Genomic DNA, 13,707 nt, shown 5'->3' with positions numbered 1-13,707 from the left:
ATCATTCTGTCTCCAGCTTCATTTCTGTCCCCAAGTCCATGTTTTCCAACTACTGATTCTTCTTCCCTGTTCCCAACTTTTGCGTTCCAGTCGCCCATTATTATCAATGCATAGTGTCACTCAAATAACAAGTTAAAATAGAAACCAGCCTTTAATAATGTGATTCTCTCAGGGCATCAAAAAACGTGCTCCTTTTCTTACAAAATAATAAATTTTGAAATAATTAAAACTTAGTACATGAAAAAGAGAAAGGGAAGACTAGAAGGTCCTCTTGTACATATAAGATGCCAGGGAAGAAAAACTGTAAACAAAATTTTAATGAAGGAGCGAGCCACGTGATCATTTAAACTGGAAGTAAACCAAGAACAAACAGTGACTTCCTAAACAGGAATGTATTAAAGGAACATCAAGAAAGTTAAGCAGTATAGGAAAAGATAAGCAGGAAATAAGGTCAAAGAGGTGGTGGGGAAACAGATCATCCAGTACCTTGTGAGCTACTGAAAGATTCTGACCTGGCCAGTAGCTGTCACTTAAAAAAAAAAACACAACAAAAAAAACCCCTGCTACTATGTTGACTATTCTAAGCCCTAAGAACGAAAACAGTAGGCTACTGTAAAAGTTCACATGACCATCAACAAACGAATGGATAGAGAAGCTGTGGTATAGTCACACTATGGAATACTATGCTGCATTAAAAAAAAAGGAACTCATTCAATATTATTCAAAATGCGTGAGCCTGGAGGACATTATGCTGAGTGAAATATCTCAGTCACAAAAGGACAAATATTGCATGGTGCCACTGCTGTAAAATGGGACTGATATCAAGGTGGGGGTAAGACTGAGAAAAACTGGATAAATTGTGTATACTGCACTGAAACAGATGAGGGACTGAATAATTTAAAAGTGATGTATGACAAGGTATTATGGTTATAACAAGAGTCCACAATTAAGGTTGCATAGTGGAATGTACTTGGGGTGGTGGGAAGAGTGCAGGGGGATTGTGTACCAGGGAGGGAGTCTTACTTTTGAAAGAGAGGAGCGAACTGGGGGGGTGGAGGGGAGAGGGTTGGGCGGGTAGAGAGGTGCAGCAATGAATGAATGGAAATCCATGAAATTCTCTGTAAATGTTCATTAAAATTATTTTTTTAAAAGTTCACATGAGAGCTGATAATGGTTTAGAACAGAGGGCAGAAGTGAAGGTGGTGAGCAGTGGTCAGATTCTGTACATACTTGAAAATATTGTTAGATTAGTGTAAGAACATTTTTAGTTGGGTGCAATCATTTTGGAAAATTGAGCATTACGAAGTAAGCAAAGAAGTTCAACATTTTGTAGTTAGAAATTTTTCTTAAAAAAAAATATCAAAATCTGTACCTAGAGATTTATATAAAATCATACCTACTGCATTATTTTACTTATATTTGGGGGGCGGAGATCTCCAAACAAACTCTAAGTGAGTAATAAGAATGGTAAAATAAATTATGTTGTTATGTATTGTTGAGTGAGGACCGACTCACAGCTGACCCTCCAGCAAGTTTATAAAAGGAGTAAATCATGTGGCAGGAGACTACTCATCATTCTCTTAAGGGCGGCTGGTGAATTCGAACTACATGCCTTTGGGTTGAGAGTGCACTTCCTTACCGCTAAGCTGTTATTGTTGTTATGTGCCATCGAGTCGCTTGCGACTCATATGGACCCTATGTACAACAGGCCTAAATCCTGCATTATCCTGTACCAATCTCATTGCCTCCGACACACGCATCCCAATTGCCCCAGTCACCGAATCAATCCATCTCCCAGAGAGCCTTCCCCTCCTGCACCTGCCCTCCACCCTCCCAAGCATGATGTCCCTCTCCAAGGACCTGTCTCTCCTTACAACATGACCAAAGTATGTCAGACGAAGCCTCAGAATTCTTGCCTCCAAGGAGCAGGCTGATTTAACCCTCTCCCAGAGCTTAAGTTATAGCAGCGTGATTATGCTAGAAAGAAAAGATAGTACATGCTTTTAATGATATGCTGGTTTTATTTCTTACATCAAACATGTTATAAAAAAGTAAATTATATTGTATTTATCCACATCTCCACATAAAGTTACTAACTGCCTTTGAGCTGGAATTGACTCATATAGTTAGCTGACTGTCTAGTGGATTTTCAAAGTCTATATAAATCATATGGGAGGAGACTGGCCATCTTCTTCCTGTTGAGTAAGTGGTAGATTTGAACCATGAGCCTTTGGGTTGACAGTGCAACTATGTACCTAGTAAGCCTCATATGCTTAATGTGTCTAAGAAAAATATGAGTAATGCATGTGGGGGGAAAATCTGAAAATATATTCACTTAAGATCTACTTTAAGATTTAAGATCATTTCTATATGATTGTGAATCATTTTTATTTTCCTATTTTTGGGTATCTGTAGTCAACAATGTTCCCAAAATGAATCCATTTCACTTACATAGTTTAAAAAAAGCAAAATGGGCCAACTATTCAAACTACTCTCCATTTGTCCACAGTCCCACATCACCTGATCACAGCATTATTTGCTGTTGAATCGACAACTCACAGCAACTTTATGAACAACAGACTGACACTTGCCCTGTTACAGCTCCATCATCCTCATTCACCATCTCTCCACTAAGCACAAGCCTACTGTTTCAAGCACTGTATCAATTCATCTTGTTGAGGGTCTTAGTATTTACCCAGTAATATTTTCTCATTGCTGTTAAGTCAGAACAGACCCAGTACTTTTTCAAAAGTTGTAAATAGCATAGGAGATTGCCCATCTTTGTCCCACAGATCCCCTGGCAGATCTGAAACGCCTGAGAGGCACCACTCTTGGGTTAATATTACAACTTCCTACCCACTGTACCATCAGAGCTCACGTCAATAGTATCAGTAGTTACTAAAATAGGCATAGTGTTGCTTCTTAAGACTGAAGTAATTTTTTTAAATGATCATTTCAATCACAATTGGAGAAAATTGGAGTAGATCCCATCTTTCAACGCCAGTAATCTCAATGAATCTCTAAATCTCTAATTTCTAAATGAAATTAGAATATGACTCTTTATCCAACAACCCCCTTTCCAAAGATGGTTATCAGGGACCCAACACATGTATATATCAGCAAAAACCTTTAAGCAAAGTTAGGATAAAGAAACAACTAAGTAAAACCATCAAAAAAATTCTCAACTACTACTGTCAAGTCAATTCTGACTCAAAGTAACTTTATGGTACAGAGTTGAACTGTCCCAGAGAGTTTCTAACACTGTAAATCTTTATAAAAGCAGATTGCCAAATCTTTCTCCTAGAGGGGCTGGCAGATTTTAATCAGTCCACCTTTTGGTAAAGAAATGAAAACTTTAAGCAATGCATCAGCAGGGACCCTTATCTGCTGACTCATATTATGAAAAAGTTGGGCAGGAGGAATGAAAACAAAGTTCTTACCCCTTTGATTGGCCATTTGCCCGGTTTTCAAAAAATTTTATCTCCAAAATATCATTTACTCCCAAAGAATGAACTGCTTCAGTTAAATCTTCATCCGTTGTCCACTGCAAGACATTTTATCTCATTAATTATTGCAATGTAATTGTTTCAACTTAATTTGTATGGGTTATCATGAAACAAAATAATCAGTGCTCAGTGAAAATTCAAGTGCAACTGAAATAAAAATTCAAATGCCAATCAGCCTCCAATTTCCAAATAGTATAAAAATATCTAAGGATACAAATTAATTCCCTGACAAAGAGTTTCAGAAATTAGGAGGGATAACTTCACAGATGTTTCATTAAAGTTTCTTGACTCAACTTTAACCTGATAAGATCTTAAATTGTTAATAAATCAATTTTACTTGCCATTTTCTCTCTTTAAACAAGTATGTTTTGTGATATAAATTCCATCTTCTATTTTACAAGAATGGGAAGACATGGGGGAGCTCTGGTGGCCTAGTGGCAAGAAGCTGCAACTACAATCCCAGAGGTGCATGGTTCGAATCCACCAGATGCTCTGCCGGGGAAGGAGGGGCAATCTCCTCCTGTACCAGTCAGATCTGATTTGACGGTACACGCACACAAAAATAATTTAAAAAAAAAAAAAAGAATGGGAAGACAGGTATTGAGTGACTTATCAAATATTTATATTATTTAATTCTTAAAAGAATCCTTTAAGTACAATATTAAAGGTAAAGAGCTTGTCCAAGTCCACAAAACTAATATTCTCTAATGTATGGTTATCTCCACATGTATGTATAAAGACATGCTCAGACTAATGGGCAATAGAGAAATAATTGGTCACAATGAGTTTTTCAAATACTTAAAATATTTTAAATAAAATGTTAAGAATGGGTAGTTTGAAGAATCCACCAGGAGCTCCACAGGAGAAACACGGGCAAGATTTACAACCTTGGAAACCCAATAGAGATTTCCTAGGAGTTGGAATTGAGGTGGGTTTTTAAGGAAGAGGAAAGCTGACAAGTTTAACTTTGCCTTCTTGACATGAAATTTCATAACTCTAATATCAAACAAATGTTTTAAGTAGAGAGATGGATTATATGTTGTTAAGTGTCATCTAGTTAATTACAACTCATAGTGACCTTTCTGAATATTCTTCATGCTCTAGATCTCTGGTGCACCTGAGCCCAGGGTGGGTACTCCTTAGGGCAAGGATGGTGAAACTGCATCTCATATACTTTAGGCATTCTGTAAGGACGAGTAAGTGCTCAGAAAAAGATATCATTCTTGGGAAGGTGGAGGATAAGCAAAAGAGAAGACAACCCTCAACAAGACAAAGATTAAATGTTATTTAAAAAGATACACTGAACAAGCAGTTAATGCAGTTCTCAACCAATTATCTCATTTCCAAACTCATGAACAACCCAAATTAAAATACATTATGCTACTATGTACTGTCAGGTGAGAACCAAGTCACAGCTGACCCTCCCATGGGTTTTCAGAGGCTGTCAATCGCATGACACACCCATTTTTCTCCTGTGGAATAGCTAGTGGATTGGAATTGTGCTCCTCTGGGTTGACAGCACAAGTCCTTATTACTAAGCTACCAGAGCATCCTTATAATGTATGCTTCTACAATTCAGAAGAGCAGAAATTAAAAACTAACAGGTCTGTAACCCCTAACCCCTCAAATCCATTGCTATCAATTCAATTACAACTCACAACAACTCTCCCATCATCTTTCCCCCTCAGAGTAGATGGTAGATTTGAACTACCGATCTTTTAGTTTAGCAGTGCAATTTTATGTTCTACACCACCAAGATTATATTCATGCTATACTTATAATGTGAATTAAAATATGTAAATGGAAGTGAGTTAGGGAAGTGGGTAAGATAAAAAGAAAAAGTTATCTGAATATAAAGTAACAGTTGCATCTAACTGGCTTGCTACATTGAGATACTACAAAATTTGAAGAACTGTAATGAAAGGTACTAACATAACATGCATAAATAATCATACAGCAGAGTACATCAAATAATCTCACATTTGTATTTTTTTAAAACTAGGAAAAAACATTAACTGCTGAAGCAGTTTAGAATTAATTACCAATAATTTAATTTACATGGTAACTTTACTTACCCATGTGAGATTGCCAATATATAACGCAATTCTCTTTCCAGTATATGTATAGACAACATTTGGTGCTGCTCCTTTACCCACATCATCACCAACAGTTGGTGGGAGAGTGTCCATGTAATCTCGGTCTTCTGGGGCATCTCCATTATTTGCAGATGGAGAGATGACATCATCATACAAATCTATCTGATCATGTCCACCGTATTCCGCTTCCTGAGATACAGAAATGTTTTAGATTATACAACGTCAGAACACTACTGTCTAGATTTGAATAAAAGTTAATTATTTTGTTTTTAAACTTTCAAAAAGCAAAAAAAAAAAACACAAAAACAAAACAAACCAGAAACAAAAATCTGATAAACCCAAAAATCACAGTAGAAATCTCTGATGCTTATGAAGTAAATTTCAATACAGTAATTTCCCCATTGATTTTTAGTAAAACATAGGAAACAAGGCTCATCTTAAGTTTATATACATGTATATATGCAAACTAATAAGTTTTTTACAAATATTGTATATAACAAAAATTACAGGCATAGTTGATCAAAGAAAAATGGAATTATTTTTAAACTATTAGACAGCAGAAAAAGAAATCTAATGTTTTCTATGCTATTCATATTTTTCCAAATCCCACAAAAGCTGTTTCAGAAACCAACAAAAATCACAGTAAATCGAGCAACAGGAATAAGTAAATGTGACTAAAGAATTAAAAATGCCACAAGTAACTATGGGAATGAGAAGAAATGGCATGCAGGTAAAACTGTCCAAATTCTTATCTTACTAAATAGTTTTATTATTCCCAGACTGAGTTAATGCTTATCTCACTTATATATCTAGTCAAGTAAATCAGTAAAAGTGGGACGACTACCTAGTCAAGTGTGCTGCTATCACCAGAATTAAGGCAATGCTAGTAGACTGCCACTTAAATGTCTAAATGAAAAGCAAAAAAAAGGTGGAAAACTAGCATGCAAAAAAAAAAAAAAAAATTAAAAATGAAGAGTTCAATTTGTAAAAAACCCCAAAACAAAACCAAAATGTAGGTAATGACAGAATAATGTAATTTAAATTTGCCTTTGATTAGTCACATAGCAGAAGTTCCATTTTTCTCCCACCTTCCTTCACACTACCTTTCTACCACTCAGTAGTTTGAATTAGCCTTTTAGTAAGTACCTGTTTTATTCTTAAGAGGTAGAATATTTGAGTTTTTTTAAGGAGACAATTACAAAGCAATATCAAACTTAGAAGAGTTCAGACCAAGCTTTCTCTCATCCTCTCCTCTAGCTGTAATTTACTAAGGAAGAATTGTTACATGATAGCACAGGAGAAGGAGCCAACACTTTAAGGAGTAACTATTACAGGGACAGATGATCCAGAGGAAGCACTTTCATGACTATATACAGACCAACAAAATTTTGTTTTCTAAGCCCCAAGAGAACATGCCCATGGTTTTATTATTCAAAAGCCAGTATAATAGTTTTAAAATAAGGACAGAAAGGAAACATCAACAGTACATAATCAAAGGGGATGAAATTTGGTAGTTATCTCCAGGTAACAGTCTGCTTAATTGAGTTGTCAAATTTATTATATAATAAACTCTTTAGATACCAACTTTATTGTGAAACAGAATATGCCTTATTTAACAAAAGGATCCAAGATGTCAAGGTAAATCAGAGAAAAGTAGTTTTTAGCTATGGACAGAGAGAAACTAAGACCAAAAGTCCTTGAACAATATTGTAATTTTGCAATACCAGAATATTATTTAAAACTGGGTTTTTCTTAAACTAAATAGCATGGTCAAATTGCAGAGACAATAAAAACCAGAAAAAAAGAAGAGTGAGTTTTGTTATGAAGTTTCAGTGTAGATGAAGCTTCAGGCAATGTGGCCGCAGCCCGGTGGGTCCATATAGTTAAGCAACTAAAGAGCTCCCCACAAGGAGCAGTGGACACTTTATAAACTCTCTTGCAATCCAGTTCTGAATATCAAGTAGAATTATTATTATTATTTAAAGGGTTTTCCATCCTCCTCAGCAGAGACTATAATGACAATATATGGTCTGAGGGAGAGCAAAAAAGAATACAAGGGTTATTTATTAGCAGCAGGACTTAAAGTGTTTAAATTTACACTTTCACTTACAAAAAAAAAAAGATTAACCACTGAGTTTTCTTTAGTTGTAAATCTAGGATACTGTTTACATAAACAGGCAGTAATTTACAAACATAATACCAGCTACACCAACCTGGTTCATTACAATCACTTACTATTTTTGTCCATCCATGAATTCCTATGTTGACACCAACCAATTATCCATATTGATATGATTCTACCATTAGGATTAGCCATTTTCTCTGGTAGTTGGATTGCTTCCAATTGGTTGAAGTATGATGCTAACTGACACCATGATTCTGGGGTCTGATCTCCATGTGGACTAGTTAGCTTCACTCTGTTCCAAGACCACAGCCTGTACGCCTAGCCCCAAAAGTACGCATTTGGACTTGGCAAAAAAAAAAACCATTAACCAATCTGCACACATTTGGCACAATTACCAAAATTTCAACTCAACAGAAATATTCTTTTGTAGTACCAATAATTTCCTATTTAGCATCAGCCTCCAACACAATTCTTTGCATTAAGACACAAAAAGACCAGAACACATCCACTTTCTGTTCCCACTCTTAAAGTGAGAAACTTCTAGAACTTCTGCAAAATGTGTACCACTAATCATATATAAAGCAAATGAGCTCAGAAACTTTATGAAACAAAGTTCCCACACTCTGTCAAAGAAAAAACGTCAACAGTGTCAAGTTATTGGCAGAGGTCTTTTCAATTATCTTCAAGAATACGTTAATGAAGTTAAATACTTTTTAAAAAAATCATTACTCTTCTAATTATGATATGGAATGCTGCTCAGCCTTAATGACTGAATTTACTTTTCCTTCATAGTAGCTAAGCACCAAGAGATTACACACAACCTCTAGTAAACAAAAGCTTCTAAAAGTTCTTTCATTAAGGAATTAAGCATTAAGGAATTATTGCTACCTGGGCTTGAGTATGTCAAAGATCTGAGGATGACAGGAAAGGGCAGGATTCAGATCTGTTGCTCAAAGCATTGCTAGGGGTCTTACTCAACTCCACAGCAATCACTACAATCATTCTAAAGGCAAGGTAAGGTCTTGAGATTTTACAGTGATGCTCTACATACATGTTGTTGTTATGTGCCACTGAGTCACCTGCAACTCATAACCACCCTATGTACAATAGCTCTGAACCTTGTCCTATCCTGAGCCAGTCTCACTGTCTCCAACTAGTCACTGTAATTGTGTCAATCCTTCTCATCTGAGGTCTTCTACTCCTGCTGTCCTCTCCACCCTCCAAAGCACGATATCCCTACAGGAACTGGTCCCTCCTGGCCACATTCCAGTGTGTAAAACTGAGCTTCAAATCCTTGACGCCAAGGAATAGCCTGGTTTCACCTTCTGCTGGGTAAACCTGCTTTGTCCATAGTATACTGAACATTATTCTCCAGCAAAAAAATTCAAAGGAATCACTTCTTCTGTCAACTCTAGTCATTGTCAAAGCAAAGATAAAGCACTGAAAATTCTATCATTCCCACAAGGCAATAATATTTTGCAATCGGCCCCACTACAAAGAAACAATCCTCCTCATCCCCATGCCTCCCTTCAAATACAGTAGTTTTAGACATTACCTCTCTGAACACTGTTGTTGCCATGTGTCGCAGAGTCAGAATCTACTCATAGCTGACCCTCCCACAGAATTTTCAGAAGGTTTCCCATGTAAATGACACAGAAGCAGTTGCCCACCTTTATTCTATATATTCGAACTGCCTTCCATTGGGCCATCAATGCAACTGCTTGCCAATAGGCAACCAGAGCTCCCTCTCAAACACTACCTATGAAATTTTATTATCACAGATAACACTGTCTGTATACCATTACTAGGACAATAACTATGGAACTGAACAGGTGTCCAAGTTCAGTTTTTTCTTAATTCTCTGACAGGTCCAACACTACCTTTCTGGGTCCTAAAACGATGGCTAATATCTTTCCTACATTAAATGTTTATGAAAATTAATAAAAAAATATCTTTCCTACATTATATAATGCTACAATTAATGGCACAGCAAAGACTACTTGTTTCAAAATGTTATTTAAAGACATAAAAAGGCAATCATTTCATTTAGGAAAAGACAAGCAAAGGGGAAGCCACATGTTGTTTATATATACTGTACTTTATACCAAGGAAGAACAACAATAACATACAAAAAATCCAGTGGCAGAGAACAAGCTATTCTTTTAGAAAATAATTAATTCCTCAATTTTGTCTAATTATGTTTTGAATATGTTATCTGTACTAGATTCTGAATGGATTATTAATTTGTAAATAGGTCAAGTAACAGTAAGGATGCCAAGCTGGTACATAAAAATATGCCAGATATACCACAAACTGGACAATTCAAAGGCAGCTCAATTACCTACATTCATCAATGATAAAAATGAGAAGACTTCAAGCACCTAAACATTTATATTCATGTTTCTGAATCAATCTCTATTCCATTTTCTTTTTTACAGCTTTATTACAGTTTTACAGAAACAAGCTTTTAATATTTGTTCAAGAAAATGAATTTTCTGTGACTGACTAAAAACTTGAGTCATAACACTTGCTATGATAAAACGAGGTAACAACTGACAAAATAAAGGCTGAATGACTTACTCTTATGTCTAAGTCATTACCTGAATGCACATCTGTATTTTAAAACTGCATGGTTGAACTATAAGGCCAATTAGACACTGTATTAACAAAACAAACAATTCCAACATACAGAATATGTGTTTTTCTGGAATTCATAAAATTTTTCTCAAGTTTCCTCTCTTGCTCACAACAAAAGTTCTACAGATACAGACATACACAAAGAAGTGTCATCTAGATTACAGCTTCTATTGGAGTGTTTCATTAATGTAGATGTCTTTAATCTCACTGAAATGCACTCTGAGGATAGAAACTAAATCTTAGTATCAGCTGTTGATGGCATACAACAGATACTCAAAAGGAATATTTATGAACTTGGGTTTTTTAAAAACCAGTTATTTTTTAGTTTTGATCAAAACCTTTATAAAGTCTTTAATTACTAAATATTGTACAAATCTCACTCCAAACTGATCTAATGCACCAGAGGCCAACACGGAAGCACTTTTCTTCACTCCAAATCCAAGCAATGTAGGCGTTTAGAAGTAATTCAAATTCTTTTTCCACTATGATAACTGTTTTCAATCTCAATCTGGTAACATCCAAAGACCTTCAGCTTAAGCACTAAAGAGCACCATAAAGAACACCATGGTCTCGTCTCCTCTCAGCCTTCAATATTCTTCATTCTTAAATTTATTTCATGACAAGAGGTATTCTACTACAGTTTGCCTCATCTTATTCCCCCAAAATTGTTTCTTCCAAGACAAATGAATGATTCACTTTCTGAAGTGGGTTAATACTGTGCATTACACCAAAATACCCTCCTCGAAAAGCTTCTTGAAAGTACTGGCCATACTTTTATAGTTCAAACAGATAACAGAGAATTTCAAGATACATTAACACAGTTAAATTCAGTCCACATTGTAGAACAAAGATTCAAAAAAATTTTTAAAGTACTTTAAAAGCCAAAAATAAATGAAGACTGGCTAATAACTATTAAGGTAATTTTTCAACTGTAATAAAGTCTTATTGTTCTGAAGCAACTGGTATAAATACGATGCCAAATACAATCGTATTGATGATTACAATACAAATTAAATCAGTCAGCAATAATTTTGCAGTTTTTTTAACTGATAAAATTATAGAAAAACATTTCAGTAATAACAACATTTCAAAAAACCAAGACATTATCTTAAAAATAAAAAAACACTGAAAGGAATTTCTACAGCAAGCAACAGATGAGAAGTCAGTGATAAGCAAAAGGGGGAAAAAACCCAAAGAGTATACTTAGTACATTTGCACACCCTTTATCTATTAAAAGGTACAAAAATGTTACTGGTAAGTTATACAACTATCTGTGACACTGCTACAAACCCAAGTCAATGAAAAATTATTTTTAAAAGAACCCTATAAAGTATCAGATCCACAAATGTTTAATCTTTGTTTAGCTCCCAGTCAGCACTTTATAATAGAGATTTAAAACAAACAAACAAAAACCAACAAAAAACACACTAAAGTACTGTCCCAGGGAGCTCTGGTGGCCTAGTGGCAAGATGTGCTGCAATTCCAAAGGTGTGGGGTTCAAATCTACCAGATTCTCCACTGGAGAAGGAGGCACAATTTCCTCCTGTACTAGTCAGATCTTATTTGATGGTACACACAAAAAGAAATAAAAATCATTAGAAAATTAAAAAACAAAAAAAACAAAACAAAACCAACTGTCACTCTAAGAAGTTATCTATCTGTGTCCCTAAAGAAGGACTGATGAAAGCTTTAACTTCTAATTATGCTACAGTTCTCCCTTAATTGTGGGGCAGAAAAGACAAGTAGTGTACTCTCTTGTAAGAATCCTTACAAGACAATCCTGTATTACTCAACTGATTCTTGACTTGCAGGTACAGCCCTCTTTCGGATGAATGTTATACTCATTTAAATATATATTAAAAAAACCCTTCCAAGAGGTCTCTGTATACTAACCTTAATTAAAAGCATTTAAATCTAACTGTGGCATTCTAGGGAAAAGTGCAACTTGCAATTGTAATCAATTTCTAATTTGCAATGCTTAGGGATTATTTATATCCAAACTAAAGGCAGAATAAAAAAATTACTTTATGTTTGACGGCAATGAATTCCATTTAAACATACTCTGTTTCAAAGGTGTAAGAAACAATTGGGACATTATTTTTCTTTTTAATATTTAAACCAGAAGCACAAAGTCGTTTTTGATAAACAGTACTGTAATGCTTTTTGTGATATCCATGTTTTTAAATATCTTGGGCCCTTAATCACAAATAAGGCCCTCAACCGAGGAGGGGGAAACCACACTATGCAGAATTTAATTATTTTTTTCCTATGAACCTGGAAAATAAAATAAGTAAATCTTAGAATAACGTTTTTAGGTGCACTCCATTTAGCTAGACACAAGTTGTTTTGTTGTAAAAATATATTATAACATGAAAAGCAGGAAAGAGGCGAACATCATCTTTAAGCTTGGCGCTTAAACGTCACTGGGAACAAACTAGATCCTTTTGCAATGATGCCCATCCCCAGGCATCGGTCCTCCAGGCAGCCGGGCCGGCGAAGATACCGGAAAAACCCCGCATTCTCACATCTCTCAAAATGTAAAGCATCCGCTGCTAAGGATTATGGAACATTTTCTTTTCGAACAGGTTATGATCACATCCACAAGCCTTTGTTTTTTTACATATCACCTAAGAAACTCGTGTAAACAGCCTTTACTTTTGAATCATTCCGCTACCTCTAATCTCTTGGTGAGCTAGCGTCTTTTTGTTCCACGGATGCGCTTCCAATTCTTTTCGCCTCAGCCACCTTCACAGGTATTTTGATCACAAAGGCCAAGACTGCCCCCGCCTCCACCAACGACCAGAGCACAGACTTTTAAAGACCATCTGTGGGTCTAAAAGTCAAACGACTTGTTGCAAACGTGCCCGCACCTAACCCGCCTTCGGAAAAGCACCAAGTGAGGAAGAGGAGGTGGAAAGCCACGGCGAAACCTGTCGCAAAACGCCAGCAGAAGCTCCCAGGAAACTGGGCGCGCGGGATACAAAGGGCCGTGAATGCGGCCTTTCATGAAGCGTCCGTGCGCGATGAGGGCGACAAAATGGAGCGACAGGAGCAAAAGGAGCCCGAGCGGCGGGCTCGGGAGGCGGCGGCCGGCGCGCGCCCCGCAGGGATTCCTCCTCGGCGCCAGCGGCAAGGGATCGGGCGCGGCGGCGGCCCGTCCTCCCCGCAGCGCACACGCGGCCACACCAGCTCGGCCTAGCGCGGCGGGAAACGCCGCCAACAATGGGGACCGGGGCGGCGGCTGCACGGCGGCCCGCGTCTGCGCTCTAGGCCCCACGACAGGCCGCGGCGCCCGAGGCCCGCGAAACGGCGCGGGGGAACGAGAGGCGAGGCGGGGGGAGGG

General features: G+C 36.9%; 1 protein-coding gene across 2 annotated transcripts in view; it reads right to left on the bottom strand.

Moving 5' to 3' along the window:
* CPSF6 (cleavage and polyadenylation specific factor 6, 68kDa) overlaps positions 1-13,707 on the bottom strand; it is a 41,695-nt gene that overhangs the window by 27,720 nt on the left and 268 nt on the right. For both annotated transcript variants that reach the window (XM_006886078.1, XM_006886077.1), the window contains exons 2-3: positions 5,582-5,791; positions 3,441-3,544 (exon numbers count right to left, since the gene is read on the bottom strand). In XM_006886078.1, the coding sequence (XP_006886140.1) occupies positions 3,441-3,544; positions 5,582-5,791 (314 nt within the window). The remainder of the gene's footprint in view (positions 1-3,440; positions 3,545-5,581; positions 5,792-13,707) is intronic.

Source organism: Elephantulus edwardii, unplaced genomic scaffold (genome assembly GCF_000299155.1).
Source record: "Elephantulus edwardii isolate Elephantulus edwardi_28Jun2011 unplaced genomic scaffold, EleEdw1.0 scaffold00047, whole genome shotgun sequence".
Lineage (NCBI taxonomy): Eukaryota > Metazoa > Chordata > Mammalia > Macroscelidea > Macroscelididae > Elephantulus > Elephantulus edwardii.
The sequence above is the reverse complement of the archived record's forward strand: the minus strand, read 5'-3'. Positions and strand labels throughout refer to the sequence as shown.